The sequence below is a fragment of the Lithobates pipiens genome, unplaced genomic scaffold, assembly GCF_037356315.1.
Source record: "Lithobates pipiens isolate NorthernLeopardFrog02 unplaced genomic scaffold, aLitPip1_a1.2 Scaffold_22, whole genome shotgun sequence".
Taxonomy (NCBI): Eukaryota; Metazoa; Chordata; class Amphibia; order Anura; family Ranidae; genus Lithobates; species Lithobates pipiens.
Window position 1 is genome coordinate 342,890,525 of NW_027507784.1, and position 21,580 is coordinate 342,912,104.

Here is a 21,580-nt window from a genome sequence, read left to right on the forward strand (position 1 = left end):
CTGCCCTACTGACACCATCCATTGCCCTACTGACACCGTCCACTGCCCTAGTGAGATCCGTCCTCTGCCCTACTGACACCGTCCTCTGCCCTACTGACACCATCCACTGCTCTACTAACACCGTCCACTGCTCTACTGACACCATCCACTGCTCTACTGACACCGTCCTCTGCCCTACTGACACGGTCCTCTGCTCTACTGACACCGTCCTCTGCTCTACTGACACCGTCCTCTGCCCTACTGACACCATCCACTGCTCTACTGACACCATCCATTGCCCTACTGACACCGTCCACTGCCCTAGTGAGATCCGTCCTCTGCCCTACTGACACCGTCCTCTGCCCTACTGACACCATCCACTGCTCTACTAACACCGTCCACTGCTCTACTGACACCATCCACTGCTCTACTGACACGGTCCTCTGCCCTACTGACACGGTCCTCTGCTCTACTGACACCGTCCTCTGCTCTACTGACACCGTCCTCTGCCCTACTGACACCATCCACTGCTCTACTGACACCATCCACTGCTCTACTGACACCATCCACTGCTCTACTGACACCGTCCACTGCCCTACTGACACCGTCCACTGCCCTACTGACACCGTCCACTGCCCTACTGACACCGTCCACTGCCCTACTGACACCGTCCTCTGCCCTACTGACACCGTCCTCTGCCCTACTGACACCGTCCTCTGCTCTACTGACACCGTCCACTGCTCTACTGACACCGTCCACTGCCCTACTGACACCATCCATTGCCCTACTGACACCGTCCACTGCCCTAGTGAGATCCGTCCTCTGCCCTACTGACACCGTCCTCTGCCCTACTGACACCATCCACTGCTCTACTAACACCGTCCACTGCTCTACTGACACCATCCACTGCTCTACTGACACCGTCCTCTGCCCTACTGACACGGTCCTCTGCTCTACTGACACCGTCCTCTGCTCTACTGACACCGTCCTCTGCCCTACTGACACCATCCACTGCTCTACTGACACCATCCATTGCCCTACTGACACCGTCCACTGCCCTAGTGAGATCCGTCCTCTGCCCTACTGACACCGTCCTCTGCCCTACTGACACCATCCACTGCTCTACTAACACCGTCCACTGCTCTACTGACACCATCCACTGCTCTACTGACACGGTCCTCTGCCCTACTGACACGGTCCTCTGCTCTACTGACACCGTCCTCTGCTCTACTGACACCGTCCTCTGCCCTACTGACACCATCCACTGCTCTACTGACACCATCCACTGCTCTACTGACACCATCCACTGCTCTACTGACACCGTCCACTGCTCTACTGACACCGTCCACTGCCCTACTGACACCATCCATTGCCCTACTAACACCGTCCACTGCTCTACTGACACCATCCACTGCTCTACTGACACCGCCCACTGCTCTACTGACACCGCCCTCTGCCCTACTGACACCGTCCACTGCTCTACTAACACCGTCCACTGCTCTACTGACACCATCCACTGCTCTACTGACACCGCCCACTGCTCTACTGACACCGCCCTCTGCCCTACTGACACCGCCCTCTGCCCTACTGACACCGTCCACTGCTCTACTGACACCGTCCTCTGCTCTACTGACACCGTCCTCTGCTCTACTGACACCGTCCACTGCTCTACTGACACCATCCACTGCCCTGCTGACACCGTCCATTGCTCTATTGACACCATACACTGCTCTACTGACACCATCCATTGCCCTACTGACACCGTCCACTGCCCTACTGACACCGTCCACTGCCCTACTGACACCGTCCTCTGCCCTACTGACACCATCCACTGCTCTACTGACACCATCCACTGCTCTACTGACACCGTCCACTGCTCTACTGACACCGTCCACTGCTCTACTGACACCGTCCACTGCTCTACTGACACCGTCCACTGCCCTACTGACACCGTCCACTGCCCTACTGACACCGTCCACTGCCCTACTGACACCGTCCTCTGCCCTACTGACACCGTCCTCTGCCCTACTGACACCGTCCTCTGCTCTACTGACACCGTCCACTGCTCTACTGACACCGTCCACTGCCCTACTGACACCATCCATTGCCCTACTGACACCGTCCACTGCCCTAGTGAGATCCGTCCTCTGCCCTACTGACACCGTCCTCTGCCCTACTGACACCATCCATTGCCCTACTGACACCGTCCACTGCTCTACTGACACCGTCCACTGCCCTACTGACACCGTCCTCTGCCCTACTGACACCATCCACTGCTCTACTGACACCATCCACTGCTCTACTGACACCGTCCACTGCCCTACTGACACCGTCCACTGCCCTACTGACACCGTCCACTGCCCTACTGACACCGTCCTCTGCCCTACTGACACCGTCCTCTGCCCTACTAACACCGTCCTCTGCTCTACTGACACCGTCCACTGCTCTACTGACACCGTCCACTGCCCTACTGACACCATCCATTGCCCTACTGACACCGTCCACTGCCCTAGTGAGATCCGTCCTCTGCCCTACTGACACCGTCCTCTGCCCTACTGACACCATCCACTGCTCTACTAACACCGTCCACTGCTCTACTGACACCATCCACTGCTCTACTGACACCGTCCTCTGCCCTACTGACACGGTCCTCTGCTCTACTGACACCGTCCTCTGCTCTACTGACACCGTCCTCTGCCCTACTGACACCATCCACTGCTCTACTGACACCATCCACTGCTCTACTGACACCATCCATTGCCCTACTAACACTGTCCACTGCTCTACTGACACCATCCACTGCTCTACTGACACCGCCCACTGCTCTACTGACACCGCCCACTGCTCTACTGACACCGCCCACTGCTCTACTAACACCGTCCACTGCTCTACTGACACCATCCACTGCTCTACTGACACCGCCCACTGCTCTACTGACACCGCCCACTGCCCTACTGACACTGCCCTCTGCCCTACTGACACCGTCCTCTGCTCTACTGACACCGTCCTCTGCTCTACTGACACCGTCCACTGCTCTACTGACACCGCCCACTGCCATACTGACACCGCCCTCTGCCCTACTGACACCGTCCACTGCTCTACTGACACCATCCACTGTTCTACTGACACCGTCCTCTGCTCTACTGACACCGTCCTCTGCTCTACTGACACCATCCACTGCTCTACTGACACCGCCCACTGCCCTACTGACACCATCCACTCCTTTACTGACACCGTCCACTGCCCTACTGACACCGTCCACTGCTCTACTGACACCATCCACTGTTCTACTGACACCGTCCTCTGCTCTACTGACACCGTCCTCTGCTCTACTGACATCATCCACTGCTCTACTGACACCATCCACTGTTCTACTGACACCGTCCTCTGCTCTACTGACACCGTCCTCTGCTCTACTGACATCATCCACTGCCCTACTGACACCATCCACTCCTCTACTGACACCATCCACTGTTCTACTGACACCGTCCACTGCTCTACTGACACCGTCCACTGCCCTACTGACACCGTCCACTGCTCTACTGACACCATCCACTGTTCTACTGACACCGTCCTCTGCTCTACTGACACCGTCCTCTGCTCTACTGACACCATCCACTGCTCTACTGACACCGCCCACTGCCCTACTGACACCATCCACTCCTCTACTGACACCATCCACGGCTCTACTGACACCGTCCATGTTTTAATACATTTTAAAATGTTTGTTTACATTTATTAGAGTTTGCGTGTCTATGTACAGTATATGTGTATGTGTATATATATATATATATATATATATATATATATATATGTATATATATACAGATGAGCTTTTTGTGGGGCACATCCTAATACAATATACTGTGCACAGCTATGCTAGCAAGCAATGCGAGGATCCTGACTGAAATCCCGGCAGTGGCGCGGCGCTCAGCTGATGATTGGCACTGGTGGGACGTTGTTTGTGTTGCACCTGATAAGAAGTAATTACAAACAGCCCAATCTACAACAAAGCACTTAATTACACCCAGTGACAGCGTGATCCCGGCTGCAGGAAATGAAAATTAATCAAGTTTCAGGACGCTAATTAGTATCCATGTTCTAGTTTAGGAAGTTATAGATACAAGTGATTATTTGTCTTCATTTCAGTTCTGAATCCAGATGTATATATTTGGGACGAGCGCGCTCACACTTCCCGCCGCGTATATTTTTACATCATATTTATGTAACTTTTGGGCTGAGCCTCCTCTGCGGTTTTACTGTAAAATGAAATATATGTCGCCGTTATTCTATAAAGTCCGGATCTCCTCGGGGACCGCACTGCGCAGGCGGCGGATCCATCCCCCGGGCAGATGTTTGCAGCTCATTGTGTTGTTTTACCTTCAGGAAGTTCAACGTTTCAGTTTTGGGCTTTGTTTATATTTGGACTTTTTTTGGACTTTTGCTATTTTTATGTTGAGGTTTGTTTTTCAAATTGAAAAAAAAAAAAAAATCCAGCAAAATAATCAGACTTTGGATTTGGTTGGGTTCAGGGAAACCGGTAATCGTTTTTGATTATTGTTATTTGAATTATTTTTCAAAGTTTACAAAACATTTTTTCAGATTTTTTTTTATTACATTTTATTTTATAAATACATTTCTAATACAGGATACTCCTATTATACAGTGTTTGCAGATATGCTGACATTTCTAATAGGTATACTTGAGTTGGGAGGGAGGAGCGCCCGGTATTCGGAATAATGCAATGATGGGCGAATACAGTTCTTTATTGAAAGTATAAAAAATGTACAGATTAAGCCAACGTGTTTCGGGTAAACTGCCCCCCCTCTTCAAGGCTCATTGATGAGGGTGAGGGGGGCTCATTGATGGGGGTGGGGAGGGAAAGCTCATTGATGGAGGTGGGGAGGGAAGACTCATTGATGGAGGTGGGGAGGGAAGGCTCATTGATGAGGGTGAGGGGGGCTCATTGATGGAGGTGGGGAGGGAAATCTCATTGATGGAGATGGGGGAGGGAAGTCTCTTTAATGGAGGTGGTGAGGTAAGGCTCATTGATGGAGGTAGGGAGAGAAGACTCGATGGAGGTGGGGAGGGAAGGCTCATTAATGGAGGTGGTGAGGTAAGGCTCATTGATGGAGGTAGGGAGAGAAGACTCGATGGAGGTGGGGAGGGGAGGCTCATTAATGGAGGTGGGGATCAAACCAATGCATTTTGAGGGAAACTGCTCCCCTTCAAGGTTCATTTATGGAGGTGAGGAGGGAAGGCTCATTGATGGAGGTGGGGAGGGAAGGCTCATTGATGGAGGTGGGGAGGGAAGGCTCATTGATGGAGGTGGGGAGGGAAGGCTCAGTGATGGAGGTGGGGAGGGAAGGCTCATTGATGGAGGTGGGGGGGGGGGTTCTCAATGATGGAGGTGGGGAGGGAAAGTTGGGCCATGATTTAGTTCCATCCAATAAAAGGGCAATTGCAGCTCAGTTTGATGAAAAAGGGAATGCCGGTTTTGATAGAAAGGTGTCAGAACACACAGAGAGAGCATCGCAGTTTGTTGTGTATGGGGGTGGGTAGACGTAGACCGGTCAGGGTGTCCATGCTGACCCGTGTCCACAGCCAAAAGTGCCTACAATGGGCATGTGAGCATCCGAACTGGACTACGGAACAATGGAAGAAGTTGGCCTGGTCTGATGAGTTCAAGAATGGTTTGAGGAACACAACAAGGCATTCAAGGTGGTGACTTGGCCTCCAAATTCTGTGCTGGAAAAACAAGCCTGATCCATGAAGGTCCCACCTCAGAACTTACAGGACTTAAAGGATCTACTGTAGGCTTGGTGCCAGATACTACAGCGTACCGTCAGTGGTCTAGTGGAGTCTGTGCCGCGAAGGGTTATGGTGGTTGGTCATAGTGTTATGGTTGATCGGTGTACAGTATATTCCACCAGGTAGATGAAGGTGGTTGTACCACCAGATTGTAATATGCAGCCAGCTCAGGACCCCCTCCTCATAGTATGGAACTGGGAAAGCTGGATTTCTGGCAATAGAGTTCTCCAAATGCTTTGGCTACGGGTCGCTTTTCGGTGTGTGGTCCAGGTCTAATCTCCACATTAATGGAACCCCGATTCAGTCCCACGCAGAAGAATGTAACAAGACTGTGGGCATTGTTCATAAACATTAAAACAGGAAGATGTAGGGTGCCCCTTTAAGCTGGCAGCGTGTCTGGCGCTGGGAGTGTGACGGTCGGGGTGAAGCTGATATCGCTTTCCATGAAATTGGGTCTGGCTCCAGCTGTGTGACTTCACCACACACCTGCTGACTCCGAGAATGACATCACCCGGCACCAATGTGGTTCAGTGCCAGTTACCGCCCTGCCCACAGCTGTTCATAATGCCAACTGCCGACCCGTCCCCCTCCACATACTGACACCTAGCAACATCGCTGTGTGAACGCCTCCGATGCCAACTGCTTCTTCCTTTGCAATGACTTGTAATGCCAAAGTCCTTCCAGCCCTCCATAGTGCCATCTGCCGCCCCCTCCTCACCACCACCCTCCCTTCCAACCTTTCAGTGTCATCCGGGTGCCACCACCCAGACTGCTTCACTAGGCTTTTATTGTGCTGACTACTCTCTGTGGTGATTGTGGAGGGACATTAGAGTGTAAGCTCCGTTGGTACAGAGACTTATGTGACTGGCCCAGTGATCTCTGTACAGCACTGCGATATATGTTAGAGCTATATAAATCGTATAATAATAGTTTGTGACTGTGGGGGAGGGGGCATTAGAGTGTAAACTCCTCTGGTACAGAGACGGATGTGACTGTGGGGGAGGGGGCATTAGAGTGTAAGCTCCTCTGGTACAGAGACTGATGTGACTGTGGGGGAGGGGACATTAGAGTGTAAGCTCCTCTGGTACAGAGACAGATGTGACTGTGGGGGAGGGGGCATTAGAGTGTAAGCTCCTCTGGTACAGAGACTGATGTGACTGGCTCAGTGTACTCTGTACAGCTCTGCAGTATATGTCAGCACTATATAAATGTATAATAATAATAGTGTGTGATTGGGGGGGGGGGGGGGGGGAGATTAGAATGTAAGCTCCTCTGGTACAGAGACTGATGTGACTGTGGGGGAGGGGACATTAGAATGTAAGCTCCTCTGGTACAGAGACTGATGTGACCGGCTCAATGCACTCTGTACAGCGCTGCGGTATATGTCAGCACTATATAAATGTATTATAATAATAATAATGTGTGATTGGGGGACACTAGAGTGTAAGCTCCTCTGGTGCAGAGACTGATGTGACTGTGGGGGAGGGGACACTAGAGTGTAAGCTCCTCTGTTACAGAGACTGATGTGACTGTGGGGGGAAGGGACATTAGAATGTAAGCTCCTCTGCTACAGAGACTGATGTGACTGTGGGGGAGGGGACATTAGAGTGTAAGCTCCTCTGTACAGAGACTGATGTGACTGTGGGGGAGGGGACATTAGAGTGTAAGCTCCTCTGCTACAGAGACTGATGTGACTGTGGGGGAGGGGACATTAGAGTGTAAGCTCCTCTGTACAGAGACTGATGTGACTGTGGGGGAGGGGACATTAGAGTGTAAGATCCTCTGGTACAGAGACTGATGTGACTGTGGGGGGAGGGGACATTAGAGTGTAAGCTCCTCTGCTACAGAGACTGATGTGACTGTGGGGGAGGGGACACTAGAGTGTAAGCTCCTCTGTTACAGAGACTGATGTGACTGTGGGGGAGGGGACACTAGAGTGTAAGCTCCTCTGCTACAGAGACTGATGTGACTGTGGGGGAGGGGACACTAGAGTGTAAGCTCCTCTGGTACAAAGACTGATGTGACTGTGGGGGAGGGGACATTAGAATGTAAGCTCCTCTGCTACAGAGACTAATGTGACTGTGGGGGAGGAGACATTAGAGTGTAAGCTCCTCTGCTACACAGACTGATGTGACTGTGGGGGAGGGGACATTAGAATGTAAGCTCCTCTGCTACAGAGACTAATGTGACTGTGGGGGAGGAGACATTAGAGTGTAAGCTCCTCTGTTACAGAGACTGATGTGACTGTGGGGGAGGGGACATTAGAGTGTAAGCCCCTCTGGTACAGAGACTGATGTGACTGTGGGGGAGGAGACATTAGAGTGTAAGCTTCTCTGGTACAGAGACTGATGTGACTGTGGGGGAGGAGACATTAGAGTGTAAGCTCCTCTGGTACAGAGACTAATGTGACTGTGGGGGAGGAGACATTAGAGTGTAAGCTTCTCTGGTACAGAGACTGATGTGACTGGCTCAGTGTTCTCTGTACAGCACTGTGGTGTATGTCAGCGCTATATAAATGTATAATAATAATAGTGTGTGACTGTGGGGGAGGGGACATTAGAGTGTAAGCTCCTCTGGTACAGAGACTAATGTGACTGTGGGGGAGGGGACATTAGAGTGTAAGCTCCTCTTGTACAGAGACTGATGTACCTGGCTCAGTGTTCTCTGTACAGCAATGCGGTATATGTCAGAGCGATATAAATGCATGATAATATTCGTGTGTGACTGTATGGGGACATTAGAGTGTAAGCTCCTCTGGTCTAGAGACTGATGTGACTGGCTCAGTGATCTCTGTACAGCACAGTGGTATATGTCAGAGCTATATAAATGTACAATAATAATAGTGTGTGACTGTCGAGAGACATTAGAGTGTAAGCTCCTCTAGTACAGAGGCTGATGCCATTGGCTCTTTAAGTCCCTCTGAGTGCAGCTGCTTCCCCTGACTCTTCTCCCTCTTCACAGCGTCTCCCAGGAGCCAACTGCCGCCAATACTGATTTGGACCATGACGGGCGCAGCGGGTTGTGTCCTCCTGTGTGATGTTGTGGCATTGATGGGTGGAATTGTTCCGCTCGGTTTTCTCGCCTCTTCCTGGGGCGCGCTGTGTAATCAGGCTGTAGTGGGTGCAGCTGTGGTCTGAACGTCGCTGTATCTGTCGGAGGTCAGAGCCGCCGCCGCCGCCGTCACGCCGCAGTTCTAGATCGCTATGCTCCCGTGTCGGGGACACCTCTGATGAGTGCCCCCCCCTCCTGTGACTCCGGGGAGCTGACAATTCCAGTGCTGAGTCTGCACAGTCCTAGACCTGACGTCTCAGCCGTTGGACTGTCCAGTCTTTGTAGAATGGCTTCTGGGACTTGTAGTTCCCTATCAGCAAAGGGGACGGTGGGTGTCCAAAACCAGATATAGATCCATTACAATTCCCAATGTCCTTCTATACTGACCGATTTATTTTTCTCCTCCTTCTTGCAGCCCGCCAGGCCTGAGCGGAAGCCCCGTCATCTCTGACATCTCCCTGATCCGCCTGTCGCCGCACGCGGTGAGCGCCGCCGAGTTTGGACACGCCCACCACTATGTGAACCCCCACATGGAGCATTACCTGCGATCTGTCCACGGGAGCCCCACCCTCTCCATGATATCTGCCGCCAGGGGCCTGAGCCCCGCCGAAGGTAAGCCGGATCCCGGTATAGGTTATGTTTTAGAATCATGTTATTATATACTGTTTTAACTATCAAAAGATTTGTAGTTCTGTTCAGCCAGTTTTGTGATCCAGTAACTTGCCAGGGCCTTGCCAGACACACCCCCTCAGTCTGGTGATTGGAGGAGCAGCACACTGAGAGTTGTCACTTTGCACTCTCCTCCTATCAGCATGCCTACTGACAACACGTGAGCAGTGTAGGAGGGCCTGATTGGCTCCCAGCTCTGCCCTTCCTGCTCCCAATCCAAGCACTGCTGTGTATTAAATCTGATACCAAGGCAAATTCAGATACCTACCTTAGTTTCATTTAATAATACATTGATTTTTTTTTTAATATATAACAAAAAAGATAAGACCTGACATAGCCACAGCAACAAAACCCCCATCCCTATTAGTGTATACAAAAGAAAAAGAAAGAAAAAGTAAAAGAAAAAAATTAAAAAGAAAAAAGATGAAGAAAGAAAAAAAGAAGAGAAAAAGGAAAAAAACAGAAAGGAAAAAAAGAAGAAAAAAAGAAAAGGAAAAGTAAAAAAAAAAGAAAAAGAAGAAAGAAAAAAAAAAGGTGTGCCAGGGCCTCTACTGCCACACCAGAACAGCCCAGTCAAGACACACCCCCTCAGGCTGGTGATTGGAGGAGCAGCATACTGAGAGTTGTCACTTTGCACTCTCCTCCTATCAGCATGCCTACTGACAACACGTGAGAAGTGTAGGAGGGCCTGATTGGCTCCCAGCTCTGCCCCTCCTGCTCCCAATCCAAGCACTGCTGTGTATTAAATCTGATACCAAGGCAAATTCAGATACCTACCTTAGTTTCATTTAATAATACATTGATTTTTTTTTTAATATATAACAAAAAAGATATGACCTGACATAGGCACAGCAACAAAACCCCCATTCCTATTAGTGTATACAAAAGAAAATGAAAGAAAAAGTAAAAAAAAGTAAAAGAAAAAAATTCAAAATAAAAAAAGAAGAAAGGAAAAAAAAGAAAAGAAAAAATTAAAAAAAGATGAAGAAAGAAAAAAGAAGAGAAAAAGGAAAAAAAGAAAGGAAAAAAAGAAGAAAGGAAAAAGAAGAAAAAAAGGAAAAGTTAAAAAAAGAAGAAAGAAAAAAAAAAGAAAAGGTAAAAAAAAAAAAAGAAAGTTAAAAAAGAAAAAAAAAAAAGGAAAAAGAAGAAAGGGAAAAAAGGAGAAAGGAAAAAGAAGAAAAAACAACTGGAGTACCCTCAAGGAAACCAATGGAGAGGGAAAACTCCATCTTACCTGCCATGGGGGAACTCCATAATAATGGCCCCTCCCACTCCCAATCCAAGCGCTGCTGTGCAGTACATTACAGAAATCTGATACCAAGGCAAATTCAGATACCTACCTTAGTTTCATTTAATAATACATTGAATTTTTTTTTAATATATAACAAAAAATATATGACCTAACATAGGCACAGCAACAAAACCCCCATCCCTAATAGTGTATACAAAAGAAAAAAAAGAAAAAGTGAAATAAAAAAATTAAAAATAAAAAAAGAAGAAAGAAAAAAAAAAGAAAAGAAAAAATTAAAAAAAGATGAAGAAAGAAAAAAAGAAAAAGGAGAAAAGGGAAAAAAAGAAGAAAAGGAAAAAGAAGAAAAAAAGAAAAGGAAAAGTTAAAAAAAGAAGAAAGAAAAAAAAGAAGAAAGAAAAAGTAAAAAAATAGAAAAAGTTAAAAAGGAAAAAGTAGAAAAAGAAAGTTAAAATAAAAAATAAAAAAAATAAAAAAAGGAAAAAGAAAAAAAAGAAGAAAGGGAAAAAAGGAGAAAGGAAACAGAAGAAAAAACAACTGGAGTACCCTCGAGGAAACCAATGGAGAGGGAAAACTCCATCTTACCTGCCATGGGGGAACTCCATAATAATGGCCGTGGTGTTTAGAATCGGATGTCCAGCTCCATAAAGACATGGTTTGACCATTTTGGTGTGGAGGAACTCAAGTGGCCTGCAAAGACTCCTGACCTCAACCCTACTGAACACCTTCGGGATGAGTTGACATGGGTGAGCCTGATCTTTTTATCCAACATCAGTACCAGACCTAAATCTAAATTGCCACAAATTCCTACAGACATCCTCCAAAATCTTGTGGAAAGTCTTCCTAGAGGAGTGGAGGATGTTTTAGCCACAAAGGGGGCAACTCCATCTTAATGGACGTGGTTTTGGAAGGAGACGTCCAAGGCGTCCACTTTTGACTATCGGACATTCTATTCCACAGGCTGTACAAGGGGAGGCATCAGAGGCATCCCACAAGACTTGGAGTATTTCGTAGCCATAATAAGTGGTCAACTTCATATTATCGGCCATGGTTTTGGAATGGGTGTGATGGGTGTGATGGGTGTGATGGGTTGATGGGTGTGATGGGTGTGATGGGTTGATGGGTGTGATGGGTTGATGGGTGTGATGGGTGTGATGGGTGTGATGGGTGTGATGGGTTGATGGGTGTGATGGGTGTGATGGGTTTGATGGGTTGATGGGTGTGATGGGTGTGATGGGTGTGATGGGTTGATGGGTGTGATGGGTGAGATGGGTGTGATGGGCGTGATGGGCGTGATGGGCGTGATGGGCGTGATGGGTTGATGGGTGTGATGGGTGTGATGGGTGTGATGGGTTGATGGGTGTGATGGGTTGATGGGTTGATGGGTGTGATGGGTGTGATGGGTGTGATGGGTTGATGGGTGTGATGGGTTGATGGGTGTGATGGGTTGATGGGTGTGATGGGTTGATGGGTGTGATGGGTTGATGGGTTGATGGGTGTGATGGGTGTGATGGGTGTGATGGGTTGATGGGTGTGATGGGTTGATGGGTGTGATGGGTTGATGGGTGTGATGGGTTGATGGGTGTGATGGGTGTGATGGGTGAGATGGGTGTGATGGGTGTGATGGGTGTGATGGGCGTGATGGGCGTGATGGGCGTGATGGGTTGATGGGTGTGATGGGTGTGATGGGTGTGATGGGTTGATGGGTGTGATGGGTTGATGGGTGTGATGGGTGTGATGGGTGTGATGGGTTGATGGGTGTGATGGGTTGATGGGTGTGATGGGTTGATGGGTTGATGGGTTGATGGGTTGATGGGTGTGATGGGTGTGATGGGTTGATGGGTGTGATGGGTTGATGGGTGTGATGGGTTGATGGGTGTGATGGGTTGATGGGTGTGATGGGTTGATGGGTGTGATGGGTGTGATGGGTGTGATGGGTTGATGGGTGTGATGGGTTGATGGGTGTGATGGGTTGATGGGTTGATGGGTGTGATGGGTTGATGGGTGTGATGGGTGTGATGGTCAGGTGTCCACATAGGTTGGCCACAAACTCAAATACACACCAAAAATGATATCATTAATCTGTTCATATTGTAGCATAAAATAAATGGTAACTATATTAAGAACAATGTAACAATTTTTTTGTCCATTCCCGGCCCAATCTATGGTTCAGCAATTTACTATCATGGTGGCCTCGGGGCTCTCTGTCCCTCTGCAACGTTCCGAGTTCCGGGGACCTGACCCGTCTATCATGGGAACTGGTCCGCTTCCCTCCGCGCTCTCTCGGCTTTGCAGGTTTTTTTTGTTTCTTGAATGAATTTGGACAGAGGCTGACACTATTTATTTTTCCTCCGGGTTCCCCCCCCCCCCCCCCCCCCCGTTGTCGCTCTGGGTGTAGTTTTGAGGAATTGCAGCTGTGAGATGTTCTATAATTGGCTTTGGCACTGCAGAGGGGTTCAGTCAGCCAGACGCCCAGACTTGCTGCGTTCAGCAGCTCCATGTGTCTTGTATCAGCTTCACCGAGAATGCTTCAGACGTTAATGAGAATGTTTACATAGAGGGCCCGAAAAAACCCGAGCGCAAGAAAGCCCGCGCTCGCTCGCCGCTTTTCCCCGTTTACCATCAAAGTTGCATTTTCAGTCAACCTCATACAAAAGTTACATATTTTATAAAATATTATAACATATTATAATTAAACCTCATACATAAAAAGTCTTTTTTTTTTTTTTTTTTTATTAAAAAGAAAAATAATTATATGATTATTAAACCTCATACAAAAAAGTTACATATTTTATAAAAAAAATAAATATAATATATTATCAATAAACCTCATAGAAAAAAAAAGTTTATTTTTGTATTAAAAAAAATAATAATTATATAATTATGAAACCTCATACAAAAAAGTTAAACATTTTATAAAATATTATAACATATTATCATTAAACTTCAAACAAAAAAGTTACATATTTTATAAAAAAAAATATATAATATATTATCAATAAACCTCATACAAAAAAATTGTAATTTTTGTATTAAAAAAAAAAAACAATTATATAATTATGAAACCTCATACAAAAAAGTTAAACATTTTATAAAATATTATAACATATTATCATTAAACATCAAACAAAAAAGTTACATATTTTATAAAAAAAAATATATAATATATTATCAATAAACCTCATACAAAAAAAAAGTTTATTTTTGTATTAAAAAAAATAATAATTATATAATTATGAAACCTCATACAAAAAAGTTAAACATTTTATAAAATATTATAACATAATATCATTAAACTTCAAACAAAAAAGTTACATATTTTATAAAAAAAATAAATATAATATATTATCAATAAACCTCATACAAAAAAAAAGTTTATTTTTGTATTAAAAAAAATAATAATTATATAATTATGAAACCTCATACAAAAAAGTTAAACATTTTATAAAATATTATAACATATTATCATTAAACATCAAACAAAAAAGTTACATATTTTATAAAAAAAATATATAATATATTATCAATAAACCTCATACAAAAAAAAAAGTTTATTTTTGTATTAAAAAAAAAATAATAATTATATAATTATGAAACCTCATACAAAAAAGTTAAACATTTTATAAAATATTATAACATATTATCATTAAACTTCAAACAAAAAAGTTACATATTTTATAAAAAAAATAAATATAATATATTATCAATAAACCTCATACCAAAAAAAAGTTTATTTTTGTATTAAAAAAAATAATAATTATATAATTATGAAACCTCATACAAAAAAGTTAAACATTTTATAAAATATTATAACATATTATCATTAAACTTCAAACAAAAAAGTTACATATTTTATAAAAAAAAAAAATATAATATATTATCAATAAACCTCATACAAAAAAAAAGTTTATTTTTGTATTAAAAAAAAAATAATAATTATATAATTATGAAACCTCATACAAAAAAGTTAAACATTTTATAAAATATTATAACATATTATCATTAAACATCAAACAAAAAAGTTACATATTTTATAAAAAAAAATATATAATATATTATCAATAAACCTCATACAAAAAAAAAGTTTATTTTTGTATTAAAAAAAAATAATAATTATGTAATTATGAAACCTCATACAAAAAAGTTAAACATTTTATAAAATATTATAACATGTTATCATTAAACTTCAAACAAAAAAGTTACATATTTTATAAAAAAAAATATATAATATATTATCAATAAACCTCATACAAAAAAAAAGTTTATTTTTGTATTAAAAAAAATAATAATTATATAATTATGAAACCTCATACAAAAAAGTTAAACATTTTATAAAATATTATAACATATTATCATTAAACTTCAAACAAAAAAGTTACATATTTTATAAAAAAAATAAATATAATATATTATCAATAAACCTCATACAAAAAAAAAGTTTATTTTTGTATTAAAAAAAATAATAATTATATAATTATGAAACCTCATACAAAAAAGTTAAACATTTTATAAAATATTATAACATATTATCATTAAACATCAAACAAAAAAGTTACATATTTTATAAAAAATATATATATAATATATTATCAATAAACCTCATACAAAAAAAAAGTTTATTTTTGTATTAAAAAAAATAATAATTATATAATTATTAAACCTCATACAAAAAAGTTAAAGATTTTTAAAAATATTATAACATATTATCATTAAACTTCAAACAAAAAAGTTACATATTTTATAAAAAAAATATATATATTTCATATTATCATTAACCCTCATACAAAAAAAAAAAATGATATTAAAAAAAAAAAAGTAACATTTTGTATAAATACTAATAATGTTCTTTTTTATGATTATTAAACCTCATAAAAAATAATTGCATCTCATCATTAAACCTCATACAAAAAAAGTTAATTTTTGTGTTAAAAAAAATAATCATTATATGATTATGAAACCTCATACAAAAAAGTTACATATTTTATAAAAAAAAATATAATATATTATCAATAAACCTCATACAAACAAAAAGTTAATTTTTGTATTAAAAAAAATAATAATAATTACATAATTATGAAACCTCATACAAAAAAGTTAAAAATTTTATAAAATATTATAACATATTATCATTAAACATCAAACAAAAAAGTTACATATTTTATAAAAAAAAATATTTCATATTATCATTAAACCTCATACAAAAAAAGTAAATTTTTGTGTTAAAAAAAAATCATTATATGATTATGAAACCTCATACAAAAAAAAAAGTTATATGATGATTAAACAGCATACAAAAAAAAGTAACATTTTGTATGAACACTAATTATGTTCTTTCTTAAAAAAAATATTACATATTATCATTAAACCTCAAACAAAAAAAGTTAATTGTTTTATAAAAAAAATAACATAGTTATATGATTATTATTAATTAATTATATGATTATTAAACCTCATACAAAAAGGTACATATTTTATAACAAAAAATATTACATATTATCATAAAACCTCATACAAAAAAAGTTAATTGTTTTATAAAAAATAAAATAATTATATGATTATTAAACCTCATACAAAAAAGTTACATATTTTATAAAAAAAAATATAACATATTATCAATAAACCTCATACACATTTTTTTTTATTTTTATATTAAAAAAATATTAATTATATGATTATGAAAGCTTTTCATATGTACTATAAACGTAGGGGCTTATGAATAAATGGTTGTGGAACGAATCACCCGCATTTCCATTATTTCTTATGGGGAAATTTGCTTTGATATACGAGTGATTTGGATTACAAGCATGTTTCCGGAAAGAATTATGCTCGCAATCCAAGGTTTTACTGTATTTTTGGTTTAGATGTCTTTTAAAATGAAGCTCCAGACAGATAAAAAAAATTATTTATTCCAATTACATAGTCAGGTTGAAAAAAGTCCATCTAGTTCAATAAAAAAAAAAAAAAAAACGAAATAATAATACTGCCATACCATGTACACAATCCTTCACCCACGATTGATCCAGAGGCAGGCGAAAAACCCCAGCAAAGCATTCTCCAATTTGCTACAGCAGGGGAAAAAATTCCTTCCCGTTCCCCGAGAGGCAATCAGATTTTCCCTGGATAAACGTTACCTAAAAATATAAGTACCCCGTTATATTCTGTACATTTAGGAAAGAATCCAGGCATTTTTTTAAAGCAATCTACTGAGCTGGCCAGATCCACCTCTGGCGACAGTCTATACCACATTTTCACAGCTCTTACTGTGAAGAAGCCTTTCCGTATTTGGAGATTAAATCTCTTTTCCTCTAGACGTAAAGAGTGCCCCCCTGTCCTCTGTGATGACCTTAAAGTGAATAACTCAACACCAAGTTCACTATATGGACCCCTTATATATTTATACATGGTGATCATATCCCCCCCTTAATTTCTTCTTCTCAAGAGAATAAATTCAGTTCCTCTAATCTTTCCTCATAGCTGAGCTCCTCCATGCCTCTTATCAGTTTGGTTGCCCTTCTCTGCACTTTCTCCAGTTCCTCGATATCCTTTTTGAGAACTGGAGCCCAAAACTGAACTGCATATTCCAGATGAGGTCTTATTAATGATTTGTACAGATGATATCTCTCTCTCTGGAGTCCATACCTCTCTATATACAGGAAAGGACTTTGCTCACTTTGGAAACCGCAGCTTGGCATTGCATGTTATGATTGAGCTTATGATCTACCAAAACCCCCAGATCCTTCTCCACCATGGACCCCCCCAGATTCTTCTCCACCATGGATCCCCCCAGATCCTTCTCCACCATGGACCCCCCCAGATTCTTCTCCACCATGGATCCCCCCAGATCCTTCTCCACCATGGATCCCCCAGATCCTTCTCCACCATGGACCCCCCCAGATCCTTCTCCACCATGGACCCCCCCAGATTCTTCTCCACCATGGACCCCCCCAGATTCTTCTCCACCATGGACCCCCCCAGATTCTTCTCCACCATGGATCCCCCCAGATCCTTCTCCACCATGGATCCCCCCAGATCCTTCTCCACCATGGATCCCCCCAGATCCTTCTCCACCATGGATCCCCCCAGATCCTTCTCCACCATGGATCCCCCCAGATCCTTCTCCACCATGGATCCCTCAGATCCTTCTCCACCATGGATCTCCCCCAGATCCTTCTCCACCATGGATTCCCCCAGATCCTTCTCCACCATGGATCCCCCCAGATCCTTCTCCACCATGGATCCCTCAGATCCCTCTCCACCATGGATCCCTCAGATCCCTCTCCACCATGGATCCCTCAGATCCTTCTCCACCATGGATCCCCCAGATGCTTCTCCACCATGGATCCCCCAGATCCTTCTCCACTATGGATCCCCCCAGATCCTTCTCCACCATGGATCCCCCCAGATCCTTCTCCACCATGGATTCCTCTAGATCCTTCTCCACCATGAATCCCCCCAGATCCTTCTCCACCATGTATTCCCCCAGATCCTTCTCCACCATGGATCCCCCCAGATCCTTCTCCACCATGTATTCCCCCAGATCCTTCTCCACCATGGATTCTTCCAGATCCTTCTCCACTAAGGACCCCCCCCCCAGATACTTCTCCAGCCTGGATCCCCCCAGATCCTTCTCCACCATTGATTCCCCCAGTTGTACTCCCCCCGGTATGTATGATGCATGAATATTCTTAGCCCCCAAGTGCAGAACTTTACATTTATTAACATTAAACCTCATTTGCCATATAGTGGCTACTGAGCTGGCCAGAACCACTTCTGGAGCGAGCCTATTCCACATTTTCACAGCTCTTACTGTGAAGAAACCTTTCCGTATTTGGAGATGAAATCTCTTTTCCTCTAGACGTAAAGAGTGCCCCCTTGTCCTCCGCTCCTCCATGCCTCTTATTAGTTTGGTTGCCCTTCTCTGCACTTTCTCCAGTTTCCCGATTATCCTTTTTGAGAACCGGTGCCCAAAACTGAACTACATATTTCAGATGAGGTCTTACTAATGATTTGACCTCCCCTAATACAAGAAAGGACTTTGCTCGCTTTGGAAACCGCAGCTTGGCATTGCATGTTATTATTGAGCTTATGATCTACCAAAACCCCTAGATCCTTCTCCACCATGGATCCCCCCAGATCCTTCTCCACCATGGATCCCTCCAGATCCTTCTCCACCATGGATCCCCCCAGATCCTTCTCCAACATGGATCCCCCAGATCCTTCTCCACCATGGATCCCCCAGATCCTTCTCCAACATGGATCCCGCCAGGTCCTTCTCCAACATGGATCCCCCCAGGTCCTTCTCCACCATGGATCTCCCCCAGATCCTTCTCCACCATGGATCCCCAGATCCTTCTCCACCATGGATCCCCCCAGATCCTTCTCCAACATGGATCCCCCCAGATCCTTCTCCACCATGGATCCCCCCAGATCCTTCTCCACCATGGATCTCCCCCCAGATCCTTCTCCACCATGGATCCCCCCAGATCCTTCTCCACCATGGATCCCCCTAGGTCCTTCTCCACCATGGATCTCCCCCAGATCCTTCTCCACCATGGATCCCCCCAGATCCTTCTCCACCATGGATCCCCCCAGATCCTTCTCCACCATGGATCCCCCCTGATCCTTCTCCACCCTGGATCCCCCCAGCTCCTTCTCCACCATGGATCCCCCAGATCCTTCTCCACCATGGATCCCCCAGATCCTTCTCCACTATGTATTCCCCCAGATCCTTCTCCACCATGGATCCCCCCAGGTCCTTCTCCACCATGGATCCCCCCAGATCCTTCTCCACCATGGATCCCCCCAGATCCTTCTCCACCCTGGATCCCCCAGATCCTTCTCCACCATGGAGCCCCCAGACCCTTCTCCACCATGGATTCCCCCCAGATCCTTCTCCACCATGGATCCCCCCAGATCCTTCTCCACCCTGAATCCCCCCAGATCCTTCTCCACCCTGGATCCCCCAGATCCTTCTCCAACATGGATCCCCCCAGATCCTTCTCCACCATGGATCTCCCCCCAGATCCTTCTCCACCATGGATCCCCCCAGATCCTTCTCCACCATGGATCCCCCTAGGTCCTTCTCCACCATGGATCTCCCCCCAGATCCTTCTCCACCATGGATCCCCCCAGATCCTTCTCCACCATGGATCCCCCAGATCCTTCTCCACCATGGATCCCCCCAGATCCTTCTCCACCATGGATCCCCCCAGATCCTTCTCCACCCTGGATCCCCCCAGCTCCTTCTCCACCATGGATCCCCCAGATCCTTCTCCACCATGGATCCCCCAGATCCTTCTCCACTATGTATTCCCCCAGATCCTTCTCCACCATGGATCCCCCCAGATCCTTCTCCACCCTGGATCCCCCAGATCCTTCTCCAACATGGATCCCCCCAGATCCTTCTCCACCATGGATCCCCCCCAGATCCTTCTCCACCATGGATTCCCCCAGTTGTACTCCTCCTAGTATATAAGATGCATATTCTTAGCCCCCAAGTGCAGAACTTTACATTTATCAACATTAAACCTCATCTGCCACATAGTTGCCCAATTAGACAGAGTATTGAGGTCGGCTTGTAAATTGGAGACATCCTGTAAGGAAATTATTCCCCGGCATAGCTCGGTGTCATCTGCAGAGACAGAAATTTTACTTTTAGTCACTTAGTTGCAAAAAAAAAAAAAACTCTTTCTGAAGAAATACACATTTCTTCCGATGTTTTAGGCCTCGGATGACACTAAACATTTGATGAACACATTGCTGAGTCCCCATCACTCCCCTTCAATCAGTGGCTGACCCCCCCCCATGTGAAATATGTGGAGGGGGGAGATGGGCAGGAGCTCTGTCTAGTTCCCATTCAGGAGACGGCTAAAAATAACTCTGATTAATATCGGGGTATGACCCCGCCGCCCTGCGTCTGATTCCCCCCCCCCATTATCCTCATAAACACTTCCAAATGGAGGTCAGAGGGACATCCTGTAATCGCATTGTCCTCCGTACGCTGCATGCAATACAGTCGGAGAACACAGAGTTATAAGAACACTCGGGAATATTGGTCAACAATATCCGACTCCGCTCAATGCCAAAATGGCAGCTGCATTAAGCAAGTTATATTTTTGGGGAATTTAAAAAAATGGAGATAAGAAAACCCCACAATTCTAGTAGAGGCGCCCCCCCAAGATAAGGGACATGAGAGGCCACAGATGGAAAGTGAAGTTTTGAGAACTGAACCATAAGTAAAAAATTAGGCAGGGGTTCAACGGGGGGCAATTCAATGAATTCGAGGGATGGGGGAGTTTTACAAAGAATGGTGAGTTTAAGTCTAGCGGGAAAATAAATGGCTTAAGCTGGCCAATAACCAATAGAAATTCATTGGGAAAAAAAAAAATGTAAAATTTTTGGAACATTCGTTCAATGATTATTTTGAACCTCAAGAAAAATGAAAGGATGGAATTTTTTTTTTTTTTTAGAACTAAAGAAGCGCATGCTGGAAAAATGTGTTTTGTGTCGTTTCAGATTCTAGACTAGAATCGTTATTCGGAGATTCGGAAATATCCAAATGCCTGAATTATATTATAAACGAAGTTTACCGAATGCTCCGGATCACGAAACGGAATTCGCCTGACTTTCCGAATTCCGGACTGAAATTCATATCGAATTTTACATCCGAATTCCATTTGAATTTGCACTGTAAACATATCTCTGAGATCAAAGACTGTGTATGTTATTAGGACCAACAATTAGTACCATTTAGAACAACCAATTGGTACCACTTCCAATAAATGCTGTTTTTTGTTTAGCCAAAAGGTGATTTAACCACTT

General features: G+C 43.8%; 1 protein-coding gene across 1 annotated transcript in view; it reads left to right on the forward strand.

Annotated features, from left to right (window-relative positions):
- The window catches only part of GLI2 (GLI family zinc finger 2), a 223,193-nt gene that overhangs the window by 145,030 nt on the left and 56,583 nt on the right, over positions 1–21,580 (forward strand). The window contains exon 4 of the mRNA XM_077449688.1: positions 9,257–9,453. Coding sequence (XP_077305814.1) covers positions 9,257–9,453 — 197 coding nt within the window. The remainder of the gene's footprint in view (positions 1–9,256; positions 9,454–21,580) is intronic.